Source organism: Phyllobates terribilis, unplaced genomic scaffold (assembly GCF_046119375.1).
Source record: "Phyllobates terribilis strain yellow unplaced genomic scaffold, ASM4611937v1 Scaffold_8__6_contigs__length_399053987, whole genome shotgun sequence".
Lineage (NCBI taxonomy): Eukaryota > Metazoa > Chordata > Amphibia > Anura > Dendrobatidae > Phyllobates > Phyllobates terribilis.
In genome coordinates this window covers 143,895,218-143,910,343 of record NW_027362768.1, presented here as the reverse complement: position 1 = coordinate 143,910,343, position 15,126 = coordinate 143,895,218, and the positions used below count along the sequence as shown (strand labels likewise).

Here is a 15,126-nt window from a genome sequence, read left to right as displayed (position 1 = left end):
CGCCGATCAAAGCTGGAGCTGCTGACCCCAGACAAGGGCGCAATTCCACAGCAGCTTCTCCACTGATGCGCGGAGCTGGAGCTGCCAACCCCAGACAGGGGCGCAGGTCCACAGCTGCTCTCTCACTGACGTGCAGAGCTGGAGCTGCCGAACCCAGACAGGGGCGCAGGTCCACAGCTGCTCTCTCACTGACGTGCAGAGCTGGAGCTGCCGAACCCAGACAGGGGCGCAGGTCCACAGCTGCTCTCTCACTGACGTGCAGAGCTGGAGCTGCCGAACCCAGACAAGGGCGCAGGTCCACAGCTGCTCTCTCACTGACGTGCAGAGCTGGAGCTGCCAAACCCAGACAGGGGCGCAGTTCCACAGCAGCTTCTCCACTGATGCACGGAGCTGGATCTGCCGACCGCAGACAGGGGCGCAGTCCACAGCAGCTTTTCCACTGATGCACGGAGCTGGAGCTGCCGACCCCAGCAGGGCGCTGCTCAGTCATATCCGGATCTTCAACAGGTAAGCCTGTCTAAGGTTCTCCCATCAAAGACCCTCCAGTACGCTCGTCATCAGGGCCGCAGGCTGGTACAAAACAGTAGCTGGAAACATGTTGGAAGACATAGGTCTCCGCTACCATGGCGCTTGGAAACCGACCGGCCCAAGTCTGGGAATAATCTTTTCTTCTTTCTTCTGCCGCGGTTTTAACAAGGTTCTCCCTCAAGGACAGGAAACCAACTGAGGTGGTGGAGAGGCGCCGCCTTTTATTCTGTAGGTTTCCTGTCCTGGAAGGGCGGATCCTCTCTCTCGTTGTACGTGCTGTCATGGGTGATAGGAAAAGAGTAGATGTATAATGAATTCAGTTTGAGCGCTGCAAATGCTTTTCCTTTTGCATAATCTCAATCTCACTTTCAACATTTGAGGACACCTAAAGCTAACCTTAAAGAGGTTGTTCCATAAACAACATGCATCCCTCATGACACAGCATAAGAGAGAAATGTATGATCATTGGGGGGAGGTCCAGCTGCTGAGACCACCACCAATGCCAAGAACGGGTGGCCCCAAAGAATGTGACTGAAGGAGTAGTGAGCATGTGTGGCCACTCCTATGGACACGAAGTGGTAGTGAGCATGTGTGGTCTTCTTCTATGGACAAGAGGTGGTAGTGAGCATGTGTGGCCACTCCTATGGACACGAAGTGGTAGTGAGCATGTGTGGTCTTCTCCTATGGACAAGAGGTGGTAGTGAGCATGTGCGGTCTTCTCCTATGGACAAGAGGTGGTAGTGAGCATGTGTGGCCACTCCTATGGACACGAAGTGGTAGTGAGCATGTGCGGCCACTCCTATGGACACGAAGTGGTAGTGAGCATGTGCGGCCACTCCTATGGACACGAAGTGGTAGTGAGCATGTGCGGCCACTCCTATGGACACGAATTGGTAGTGAGCATGTGCGGCCACTCCTAAGGACAGCGAATGGACACATGCTATAGCAGGGAACTTCTGGAACTCCATTCTTATGATCTTACATTTTTACCTAACTTGGTGTATGCTGTTTATGGGACATTCAAACTTAAGAGAAGTTTTGAAAGTTGGGAACATGTAGAACAGCATATGTGATAAGTTACATAGAACGCTATTACATCTGGACTACAGGCATGTCATTTATCTGAATGTTACATACCTTCAAAAGTGCCAGTGCCACCTGGAAGATGATAGTCAGACCCTAAGAAGAGGAAGAAAGGGTTAATGAGAATCGCAAAGTCACCTACCATCAGTCATACAGGAAAATGATAACGATCCTGCACACATGCCTCCGGATCATCATACAGTGGGTACGGAAAATATTCAGACCCCTTTAAATTTTTCACTCTTTGCTTCATTGAAGCCATTTGGTAAATTCTAAAAAGTTCATTTTTTCTCATTAAAGTACCCTCTGCACCCCATCTTGACTGAAAAAAACAAATGTAGAAATTTTTGCAAATTTATGGAAAAAGAAAAACTGAAATATCACATGGTCATAAGTATTCAGACCCTTTGCTCAGTATTGAGTAGATGCACCCTTTTGAGCTAGTACAGCCATGAGTCTTCTTGGGAATGATGCAACAAGTTTTTCACACCTGGATTTGGGGATCCTCTGCCATTCTTCCTTGCAAATCCTCTCCAGTTCCATCAGGTTGGATGGTGAATGTTGGTGGACAGCCATTTTCAGGTCTCTTCAGAGATGCTCAATTGGGTTTAGGTCAGGGCTCTGGCAGGGCCAGTCAAGAATGGTCACAGAGTTGTTCTGAAGCCACTCCTTTGTTATTTTAGCTGTGTGCTTAGGGTCATTGTCTTGTTGGAAGGTGAAGCTTCGGCCAAGTCTGAGGTCCAGAGCACTCTGGAAGAGGTTTTCATCAAGGATATCTCTGTACTTGGCCGCATTCATCTTTCCTTCAATTGCAACCAGTCGTCCTGTTGCCACCACCATGTTTCACTGTTGGGATTGTATTGGGCAGGTGATGAGCAGTGCCTGGTTTTCTCCACACATACTGCTTAGAATTATCACAAAAAAAAGTTCTATCTTCATCTCATCAGAATAGAGAATCTTATTTCTCATAGTCTAGGAGTCCTTCATGTGTTTTTGAGCAAACTCTATGCGGGCTTCCGTCGGGCCACTCTGCCATAAAGGAACTTTCTCCCATCTCCCTACTGCATCTCTGGACCTCAGCCACAATGATCTTGGGGTTCTTCTTTAACTCTCTCACCAAGGCTCTTCTCCCACGATTGCTCAGTTTGGCTGGACGGCCAGGTCTAGGAAGACTTCTCGTGGTCCCAAACTTCTTCCATTTAAGGATTATGGAGGCCACTGTGCTCTTAGGAACCTTGAGTAATGCAGAAATTCTTTTATAACCTTGGCCAGATCTGTGCCTTGCCACAATTCTGTCTCTGAGCTCCTTGGGCAGTTCCTTTGAGCTCATGATTCTCATTTGGTCTGACATGCACTGTGAGCTGTGAGGTCTTATATAGACAGGTGTGTGCCTTTCCAAATCAAGTCCTATCAGTTTAATTAAACACAGCTAGACTCCAATGAAGGAGTAGAACCATCTCAAGGAGGATCACAAGGAAATGGACAGCATGTGACTTAAATATGAGTGTCTGAGCAAAGGGTCTGAACACTTATGACCATGTGATATTTCAGTTTTTCTTTTTTAGTAAACTTGCAAAAATTTCTACATTTCTGTTTCTTTTCAGTCAAGATGGGGTGCAGAGTGTACTTTAATGAGGAAAAAATGAACTTTTTAGAATTTACCAAATGGCTTCAATGAAACAAAGAGTGAAAAATGTAAAGGGGTCTGAATACTTTCCGTACCCACTGTATAGTCTTTATACGGCATCACCTATGTATGCAAGTTATCTTTCAGGAGCCAGAACGGTTTTATTTTATTTTATTTTTTTTGCCACAAATAAATTCATTTGTGGGTGGAATGGAAAGAAACACGTACAGTTGTGTAACTATAATTTGGGTTTACTTTTCACAGTGTTTACTTCGGGGTAAAAATGAAATGTTTACTTTATTCTGCAGGTCAGTGCAGTTAAGGTAATAAGTTTTACTACTTTTTAAAACGTTAAATAAAAATCATTGAACATAAAAAAATCTAAGCTTGGTTTGTGTACTTCGAAAGACCCATAACTTTTTTTTTCTTTTAATTATTATTTTCCCATCAACAAAGATGTGTGAGGGCTTTTTGTGCCACTGTGTGCTTTATCTCTGTGCTGTGACATCACTGTGTGTATTATCCCTGTACTGTGACATCACTGTTTATTATCTCTGTACTTTGACATCACTGCGTGTATTATCCCTGTACTGTGACATCACTGTGTGCATTATCCCTGTACTGTGACATCACTGTGTGCATTATCCCTGTACTGTGACATCACTGTGTGCATTATCCCTGTATTGTGACGTCACTGTGTGCTTTATCCCTGTACTGTGATATCACTGTGTATTATCTCTGTACTGTGACATCACTGTGTGTATTATCCCTGTATTGTGACATCAGTGTGTATTATCCCTGTACTGTGACATCACTGTGTGTATTATCCCTGTATTGTGACATCACTGTGTGCTTTATCCCTGTACTGTGACATCACTGTGTGCTTTATCCCTGTACTGTGACATCACTGTGTGTATTATCTCTGTACTGTGACATCACTGTGTATTATCCCTGTACTGTGACATCACTGTGTGCTTTATCCCTGTACTGTGATATCACTGTGTGTATTATCCCTGTATTGTGACGTCACTGTGTGTATTATCCCTGTATTGTGACGTCACTGTGTGTATTATCCCTGTATTGTGACGTCACTGTGTGCTTTATCCCATTACTGTGACATCACAGTGTATTTTCTGCTAATATTTCCACATCACTGTGTACTTTCTCCCATTGTGTTTTCACCATCTAATAATGTGAGATGAGGTCCCATAGTTCTTGCACTTTTCTCTTGGTTACTTGTTACTCCCTTGCTTGCTGCACATTTGTTTCCCTTATGCAATACTGCTAAGTGACCATCTCTTGGATCACATCCTCCCTGGAGCTGAACTGATTGATATATCATTTTCTGGGAAAAATTAATGTACTTATTAAAACCCGGCATTTTTTGAGTTAAGCAGTCAAATTGGTGGTCCTAATGAATGATTTACAACTAGTTAATCACAGTTAAGACCACCCACTGGACTCCTAAGCCCAGAATCAGCATGAATGTCAACGAATAAAAGTCAATTACATATATACAGTACAGACAAAGTTTGGACACACCTTCTCATTTAAAGATTTTTCTGTATTCTCTTGACTATGAAAATTGTACATTCACACTGAAGGCATCAAAGCTATGAATTAACACATGTGGAATTATATACTTAACAAAAAAGTGTGAAACAACTGAAAATATGTCTTATATTCTAGGTTCTTCAAAGTAGCCACCTTTTGATTTGATGACTGCTTTGCACACTCTTGGCATTCTCTTGATGAGCTTCAAGAGGTAGTCACCAGAAATGGTCTTCCAACAATCTTGAAGGAGTTCCCAGAGATGCTTAGCACTTGTTGGCCCTTTTGCCTTCACTCTGCGGTCCAGCTCACCCCAAACCATCTCGATTGGGTTCAGGTCTGGTGACTGTGGAGGCCAGGTCATCTGGCGTAGCACCCCATCACTTTCCTCTTGGTCAAATAGCCCTTACACAGCCTGGAGGTGTGTTTGGGGTCATTGTTCTGTTGAAAAATAAATGATGGTCCAACTAAATGCAAACTGGATGGAATAGCATGCCGCTGCAAGATGTTGTGGTAGCCATGCTGGTTCAGTATGCCTTCAATTTTGAATAAATCCCAAACAGTGTCACCAGCAAAGCACCCCCACACCATCACACCTCCTCCTCCATGCTTCACGGTGGGAACCAGGCATGTAGAGTCCATCCGTTCACCTTTTCTGCGTCGCACAAAGACACGGTGGTTGGAACCAAAGATCTCAAATTTGGACTCATCAGACCAAAGCACAGATTTCCACTGGTCTAATGTCCATTCCTTGTGTTCTTTAGCCCAAACAAGTCTCTTCTGCTTGTTGCCTGTCCTTAGCAGTGGTTTCCTAGCAGCTATTTTACCATGAAGGCCTGCTGCACAAAGTCTCCTCTTAACAGTTGTTGTAGAGAGGTGTCTGCTGCTAGAACTCTGTGTGGCATTGACCTGGTCTCTAATCTGAGCTGCTGTTAGCCTGCGATTTCTAAGGCTGGTGACTTGGATAAACTTATCCTCAGAAGCAGAGGTGACTCTTGGTCTTCCTTTCCTGGGGCGGTCCTCATGTGAGCCAGTTTCTTTGTAGCGCTTGATGGTTTTTGCAACTGCACTTGGGGACACTTTCAAAGTTTGCTCAATTTTTTGTACTGACTTGACTTTCATTTCTTAATGTAATGATGGTCACTCGTTTTTCTTTACTTAGCTGCTTTTTTCTTGCCATAATACAAATTCTAACAGTCTATTCAGTAGGACTATCAGCTGTGTATCCACCAGACTTCTGCACAACACAACTGATGGTCCCAACCCCATTTATAAGGCAAGAAATCCCACTTATTAAACCTGACAGGGCACACCTGTGAAGTGAAAACCATTTCTGGTGACTACCTCTTGAAGCTCATCAAGAGAATGCCAAGAGTGTGCAAAGCAGTCATCAAAGCAAAAGGTGGCTACTTTGAAGAACCTAGAATATAAGACATATTTTCAGTTGTTTCACACTTTTTTGTTAAGTATATAATTCCACATGTGTTAATTCATAGTTTTGATGCCTTCAGTGTGAATGTACAATTTTCATAGTCATGAAAATACAGAAAAATCTTTAAATGAAAAGGTGTGTCCAAACTTTTGGTCTGTACTGTGTATGTATATATATATATATATATATATATATATATATATATATATATTTTTTTTTTTTGGGCTTAAATTTACTTGTGCCTTTACAGGCTGTTTGTTTTTCTGCACAGTCAAATCAGCTGTGAGGAGCTCAGAGAAAAAAAAGAATGATAACAGTGTTTGAAACTCTCCCATTGGACTGTCAGAATGAGCTCACTGATGGATTCTCAGTTAATTCATTCTGTAGCCAGCACTAGACAGTGCAACACTGAGGCAAAAGAAGGCAAACAATGCAAACATTTTTTTTATGAAACCTAATTACAGTGATGATTTTTAGCCATAAATTCATGCATTTAAAAGAAAAAAAAAAAAAAGAAGGTGGACAACCTCTTTAATGATCTTTTTGAACAATACATGAAGTCATCAAATGTCTGATTTGTTTAAAACTGGACTCATGGTTTCCTTATAAATAAATTTATACATATTTTATGGTCATCTGCATTCATCCCTATTTGAAATTGATTTTATTTAACATGTATAGAGGTTTGCAACATCTCTTATTTTAACCCATTAATGCAAACCAATTAAAACTAATTCTAATAAGAACAAAACAATGATCTGCTTTAGAATCCACCGCCGGAGACATTAAGGATATTAAGAAGGAGATTAGCAACTCATCTAATGAGAAATAAAGGACTTAGCCCCATATGTATGAATTTCCAAACACAACCACAAGAGGGCACCAAAGTAGCATATTACAGATTAGTTCAGTGAGTGCGGAATCTGGGTAATAAAGGGAGACTCCTACAGTTGGTTTTTCTAACAAATTCCCCTACATGGCAGAGAATATGATAAAATGCAGATATAACATGGGGATATCTCATAGCAGAGTATTACTCTACATAGATAAACTTTTAGGAAACGCAGGAACTTAAAACTTTATTATTTCCAAAATCAAACTTTTAGATTCTACAAGACTTTATGTAGATCCCGCTCACATAGGAGGAATTATTTTACATGTGGGTCAGTGACAAATCCACTGCAAAACACTTTCCTGAGTACCTGGCAATGTTCTATGTTAAAAACTGACAACATATGAGCTAATCCTGATAATACCTAAAGTCTAAAGTAGCCGATTCCATCTCTAATCTGGTACGAAACTAAAAAAATCTGACCATCTGGCGCTCAGACTGTGACACATAAGTGGGCGAATCACTAGGAGAATGGACAGTACGAGGCTGCGGCTGGACAAATTTTAATCAATGTCTATCTGAACGGTTCTCCTCTTCGGACACACTCAAATCAAACAGCGTCTTCCTGCTGGACCTCCAATTTCCCTACAGTACCACCACAGGGAAAATACACACCTCTTGAACTTTTGTTTTTACTGAAATGCATGTTTTTTTGGGCTACCAACCATATTAGAAATTTGGTTTCATAAAAGAAAAATTGTACGGTTTTGCTTTTGCATAATGAGTTAACTTAGGATCTATCAGTGAGCTCATTCTGACCGAAAGTTTTTAACTCATCAGTCTTTTTCGGAACTCCTCTCACTTCGTTTGTGATAATATCAAAGTTAAACTGAGCTTTCATGAGATTTGTGGTCATAATTCAGCGGAGAGGTCAGAAAAAAGACAGATAAAAGAATTACAAACACCCAGTTAGAAGGCCAAAATGAGCTCACTGATTGAGTCTCAGTTAACTAGTTCTGCAACCAGAAAAAAGCCAGTACAACACAAAGGCTATGGAAGGCAAATGGTACAATATTTTTCATGAAATCCAGTTGCAAAAATACATTTTAGCTCAAAGTGCTTGCATTTAAATATATATATTAAAATAATGCTAGCGAAGGACGTGTCCATATCCTCTATGCAGTACACAAGTGTTTCAGGACCACACAGGTCCTCCAAATAAGAGTAAAATGTATCTCCACCTCACAAACATTGTTCAGTATTTCACGTGCTGTCAGTCTAATAAAGGTACGGTAATACACCCCCAGGGAATACCTGCACCACTGTCACATGTAAAGTAAGCTCTGGAAGCAGATTCTCAGGGAGATCTATATCCAGCCCATAGATCTTAAGCTCACTTACATATTAAGAAAAACGTGGATTTGTCCAGAAGAAAACATCGGATCCCAGATATGAAGATATCATTGTATTCAAACTTCTATGACTGACATTCTCATGTAGACAACTTAGGAGGGTTGATCCTACTACTGACAGATTCCATTTAAATAAACCCTATTTCAGTACGGAGACACAGTATGGCATGATGTAATTACGTACCACATGGTATCCTATGTGATGTATTAACAGCAGTCTCAGTGACTCCTATGTGATGTATATAAAGCAGACTTGGTGTCTCCTATGAAATTTTTACAGCAGTCTCTGTCTCTCCTATGTGGTGAATAGAGCAGTCTCTGTCTCCTGTGTGATGTATACAGCAGTCTGTGTCTCCTGTGTGATGTATACAGCAGTCTCAGTGTCGACTATGTGATGTATATACCACAGTCTTAGAATATCCCATGTGATGTATAAGCAGCAGTCTGTGTCTCCCATGTGATGTATATACTGCAGTCTCAGCGTATCCTATGTGATGTTTATACAGCAGTGTTGGAAACTCCCATGTGATGTATGCACAGCAGTCTCGGTGTCTCCTATGTGATGTATACACAGCAGTCTCGGTGTCTCCTATGTGATGTATACACAGCAGTCTCGGTGTCTCCTATGTGATGTATACACAGCAGTCTCGGTGTCTCCTATGTGATGTATACACAGCAGTCTCGGTGTCTCCTATGTGATGTATACACAGCAGTCTCGGTGTCTCCTATGTGATGTATACACAGCAGTCTCGGTGTCTCCTATGTGATGTATACACAGCAGTCTCGGTGTCTCCTATGTGATGTATACACAGCAGTCTCGGTGTCTCCTATGTGATGTATACACAGCAGTCTCGGTGTCTCCTATGTGATGTATACACAGCAGTCTCGGTGTCTCCTGTGTGATGTATACACAGCAGTCTCGGTGTCTCCTATATGATGTATATACAGCAGTCTCAGCGTCTCCTATGTGATGTATACAGACCTCACTCTGCTTAAGTTCTATAAAGTTACTTGACAGTGATGAATTCCACACTGTAAGGAGACATGCATTGAAATATACATCTGTGTTAGGAACAATTTACTGCAGCAAGCTGTGCTTTTTAAAACTTATCGCTAAGACCAACTCACGCAGACATGGAAAAGCAATTGCGAGTAGCAACATCATCAATTTCACCTAACATCGCAGCAAAGAGAAGCAGCTCCAGCCGTCACATTAGGGGTGAGTTAATTAAATCTAGCAAGATCATTTTTAAGTTGATGATTTTTTTTTTTTTAAGGTTTTACTTAAAAAAAACCTATAACTACAATAAAAGTGATTCTACCTCACAAAGCAGAAGGTCCATGATGTGGAAGACCATGCAGAGGGGAAACTTGGCTGTGAACAAGCTCAAGAACCACTGGGAGGCGTACATGTGGGCTTCCAAATTCAGCGACATAAAGTGGGAGTAAAGGTCAGGCAGCAGATCCTAGCAATGGAGAAACAGAAAAAAATATATATAATTGTGCACAAACCATTACATTCTGATCATCCACAGCCCAATTCTACTAATCAAACAAGAGTAGATGATTTTTATATGACACCACATGAATGATAATAAATATGGCCGCTATAAAATGTAGGAGGTCTTTGAACTTCTGAACTTCGTTATAGGAGCAAAAAAACAGTTTATCCATGTTCCAACTTTATTAGGTTTTTTTTTTGTTTGTTTTGTTTTTTTTTTAACTATTAAGGGCAAGACAGAAGTAATATAAAATATGGTGGCTGATCACCAGCGCCAGGTAAGTGTTTTATATATACACAGTAGTGTGCACAAGTTTTAGGCAGGTATGGAAAAATTACTACAAAGTGAAAATGCTTTCAAACAATAGAAAAGTGTCAATAGATAACTTTTTATCAACTAACAAAATGCAAAGTGAATGAACAAATTATAAAATCTAAATCACATCAGTATTTATTGCGACCATACTATGCCTTTAAAACTGCATCATTTCTTCTAAGTACACTTGTACACAGTTTTCGAAAGACTTAACCAGGGAGAATGTTCCAAACATCTTGGAGAACTGACCAAAGATCTTCTGTGTATGTGGCTTGTACAAATCATTCTTGTAATCCCAGACGAGTAGATGATGTGAGATCAGGGCTCTGTGGGGGCCGTATCATCACTTCCAGGACTCCTTGTTCTTCTTTACCCTGAAGATAGTTCTTAACTTTGGCTGGATGTTTCGGGTCATTGTCTTGCTGCTGAATAAATTTGAAGCCAATCAGATGCCTCCCTGATTACTATTATTATATACCTCCCTGGTATTACATGATGAATATTCTGCAGCTGAACAACGACCCCAAACATACAGCCAATGTCATTAAAGAAGCACTCCTACTCCCATCAAAATTTGTATCCTCTTAATATATTGCAGTCATCATATGATATAGTACTGTGTACTTACAATTGATCATTTTCCTTTTCTAGTCAGTAAATTCTTCTCTTTTCCATTAGGTCTATGACATTACGTGATTAAAAATTAGTAACTAAATCCTTCTCAGCTCTATATAGAAACAGGAGGTCAATTTTCTCTGTATGAGTCATAAGTCACTGCAAAAGTCCATGGCAGGGGGGAGGAGGGAGCAGCTGGGTCAGGAGCTGAAGAGGGGAATGATAAATGCAGGGACAAGAGACTTCCTGTTTTTACATAGAGCAGAGAAAAGAGAAGAATTAGCTGGGTAGAAAGGCAAAATGAGCAATTTTAAGGACACAATGCTATATCATAGGATGACTACAATATACTAGGAGGATAAAAACTTGGATGGGAGGAGTGCTTCTTCAACAACTATCTTTAGGGTAAAGAAGAACAAGGAGTTCTGGAAGTGACAATCTGGCCCCACAGAGCCCTGATCTCAACATCATCCAGTCTGAGTGGGATTACATGAACAGACACAAGGATCTGCAGAAGCAACATCCACAGAAGATCTGTGGTTGGTTTTCCAAGATGTTTGTCACAACCTCCCTGCAGAGTTCCTTCAAAAACTGTGTGCAAGTGACAAGTACCTAGAAGAAATTAAGTTTCAATGCTATTTTGAAGACAAAGAGAGGTCATATCAAATACTTATTTGATTTTAATTTCTCTTTTCTTTATTCACTTTGTATTTTGTTAATTGATAAGAAATAAGCTATTAACACTTCTATTTTTAAAACATTCTTACTTTGCAGTTTTTTTCCACAATTTTGTATGTCAAACATTTTCTGCCTGTTGGGGCTCTCATCACTTTCACTTGGTTCTACTCAAACAAACAGATGCAGACATTAGTATGGAGGCAAGAAGGTAATTATGTGATTAACAATCACCTTCAAACAAAATACACAACATGCTCGCATGCACCCGTTTATTTCTTTTTACAGATAGATGCTCTTTATCAGTTAAATTGTTAATTTATATAAAAAACAAACTTCTGCACAGATTTTTTTTATCATTCATTAGCTTCCTAAATGCAAATGTAAGTAACTTCCTAAATAGTCTTCGTTAAAAATGTTCTGCTGTTTTGCTGCTGCAGAGCATCTGTAAGATTTATCTACTGGAGTGCATTTGTAAAACTAAATCAGCTCTTGCTCAGTTGTGACAGCACTCTCTACATTCCCCCTGTTTACTCTCATTGTTAGCAGCAGGGAGGCAGTTTTACACAGGTCTCTAGTGGAGAGGGGAGAATACACGTACAGTCTCAGGGAGTGGAAATAAGTGCAGGATAGAAGCTGTGCTGATATGAGTGAAGTCCGCAACACCCTGGATACATACAGAGCTCACATCCAGCCTATATTACAGGGAGGGACAAACACAAGAGACATGTCTGAAACTTAGATCAGACTTCAAACTGCATATCAGGGAGTCTGAAAATCAATGAGGATTTCAGACTGAAACGTAGCGCAAGGTTATGAACGATGACCACTAACATATTGTAACATCCCTGGCGGTGTGCTTGCATAGTGCACCACCTCCCACCATGCAAGACCGCAATCTTACCTGTCAGTCCAGGCTGCACACTTTGCTCCTGTACCTGCTGTGTCCATGTCTCTTGTCTGATTGCTTAGGGCGTCGGCGCGGCTTTCTGCCTGCTTCGTATAGCTACTGTGTGCACAGTCCTAATGCGTCCCCAGCCTATTGCTGTGAGTCACTGGATACTTAAACCCCCTCCACCCAGTAGGAGGTGCCTGAGCAACACTTTCTCTCAGTTTGTCCTTTGCAACTGAATTGCCAGGTCCTGTCCTGTATCTAGTCTGTTCCACCACCCTGGGGGCTGTATACCCAGGCCTGTTACCTGTCTGTTCTGCCACCCTGGGGGCTGTATACCCAGGCCTGTTACCTGTCTGTTCTGCCACCCTGGGGGCTGTATACCCAGGCCTGTTACCTGTCTGTTTCCGCCACCCTGGGGGCTGAGTTCCCAGGCTCGTTTCTGTATCTTGTTCCTGGTTCAGTTCCTGTCTGAACAGTGTCCTAACCCGTTACTTGTTTCTCTCTATGTCCGTACCTTCCCTTTTCCTGCAGTGTCTGAACCTGCACCTAACTCCAACTCGTTGCCTCTGTACTTCTGTTTGTGAGTTTTGTGTCCACTCGCTACTTCATTGTAAGTACCTTGTGTGTATCTGGTTCTGCTTGTTCTGTTTCCCTGCCTCCGTATTTACCTCCTGTGTTCTAGCTATCTTCCTGTGTCTTCCAGTCTGTTCCATGTGAACAGAGCCCTGTCCTGTCTGCCTTCACCTTCCACTCTGTACTGCTCGCTCACCGCTCCGGCGGTTCCGCTCTGCTCCGCTTGTTTACCGCACCCGCGGTTCCGCTCTGCTCCGCTGGTTCACCGCTCCCGCGGTTCCGCTCTGCTCCGCTTGTTTACCGCACCCGCGGTTCCGCTCTGCTCCGCTTGTTTACCGCACCCGCGGTTCCGCTCTGCTCCGCTTGTTTACCGCACCCGCGGTTCCGCTCTGCTGGTTCACTGCTCCGGCGGTTCCACTCTGCTCAGCTTGTTTACCGCACCTGCGGTTCCGCTCTGCTCCGCTTGTTTACCGCACCTGAGGTTCCGCTCTGCTCTGCTTGTTTACCGCCCCTGCGGTTCCGCTCTGCTCTGCTTGCTCACCGCTCCGGCGGTTCCGCTCTGCTCTGCTTGTTTATCGCACCTGCGGTTCCGCTCTGCTCTGCTTGTTTACCGCTCCGACGGTTCTGCACTGCTCCGCTTGTTTACCGCACCTGCGGTTCTGCTCTGCTGCTTGTTCACCGCACCTGCGGTTTTGCTCCGCTCTGCTTGTTCACCGCACCTGCGGTTTTGCTCCGCTCTGCTTGTTCACCGCACCTGCGGTTTTGCTCCGCTCTGCTTGTTCACCGCACCTGCGGTTTTGCTCCGCTCTGCTTGTTCACCGCACCTGCGGTTTTGCTCCGCTCTGCTTGTTCACCGCACCTGCGGTTTTGCTCCGCTCTGCTTGTTCACCGCACCTGCGGTTTTGCTCCGCTCTGCTTGTTCACCGCACCTGCGGTTTTGCTCCGCTCTGCTTGTTCACCGCACCTGCGGTTTTGCTCCGCTCTGCTTGTTCACCGCACCTGCGGTTTTGCTCTGCTAGTCCACTGCACCTGCGGCTCTGTTACTGTATCCCAGTCTGTACTGGTCCCTATCCAGCCTGCGTTCATATCTGCCAGTATCTGCCTGTCTGCATTCCAGCCGTGCCTGTCAGCACCCGCCTGCCTTCAGACCAGCCGTGCCTGCCAGTACTCACCTGCCTTTATACCAGCCGTGCCTGCTAGCACCCACCTGCCTTCATACCAGCCGTGCCTGCCAGTGCTCACCTGTCTGCATACCAGCTAACCTGCCTGTTCCTGCATTCCCCGGTGTGAGTCAACAGCTGTGACCGGGGTCTGACCTGGAGTAGCACATGGTCCCTCTGCTCGGTTCCTCCCTGGTTCACTGAGTCGACTGAGCCGCCGTGTGACCATGGTCGGATCGGGTTGATACTTATTTACGCCCCTCCAGGCACTCCTTGGTTCATGGTACAGTGGGATCACTAATCAAGCTCACGCTAGTCTGCCCGGGCGTGAGCGTAACACATATGTAAAAAAAAAAAAAAATTTCCATCTCAAAGGTGCCCATAGTATTTAACAGAGCAGCAAACTGACTGCTAATTTCCTGAACAAACATACCAACACCTGTACTTGTCTTGGATTATCAAATATCCATTCGGCTTTGGCCACCAGAACAGTGCATGTAATGGTAGGCAGCGCCTGTACCTGTCCGTGATGCGGATGAGTCCACGGAGCTACAGATGTGAATGGATAGATACTTTCAATGTTCGTTTGAATTCTCAGGATCATCAGGTCCCAAAAGTTTAGACCCCCCCCCCCCTCCCACTAATCACAATAACCTAGTGAGATGAGAATAATCCTCTAAAGGGGTTGCTTCAATTAGCTCTCCCCTTTCTCCTTGGATCTCCTAGATCACACATATCAAACTCTGGCCGAGGGTCAAATCTGGCCCGCAGGGTGAGTATATTTGGCCCACAATGCCAGATGAGGCCATTATTCTGTATGGAGGAACGTGTGGGGCCATTAATCTGAATGGAGGACTATGTGGGGCCATTATTCTGTATGGAGGACTGTGTGGTGCTATTATTCTGTATGGAGGACTATGTGGGGC

At 43.4% G+C, this 15,126-nt stretch overlaps 1 protein-coding gene across 1 annotated transcript in view; it reads right to left on the bottom strand.

Annotated features, from left to right (window-relative positions):
* RABGAP1L (RAB GTPase activating protein 1 like) overlaps positions 1 to 15,126 on the bottom strand; it is a 344,846-nt gene that overhangs the window by 86,404 nt on the left and 243,316 nt on the right. Inside the window, exons 17-18 of the mRNA XM_073643396.1 lie at positions 9,788 to 9,931; positions 1,666 to 1,707 (exon numbers count right to left, since the gene is read on the bottom strand). Coding sequence (XP_073499497.1) covers positions 1,666 to 1,707; positions 9,788 to 9,931 — 186 coding nt within the window. The remainder of the gene's footprint in view (positions 1 to 1,665; positions 1,708 to 9,787; positions 9,932 to 15,126) is intronic.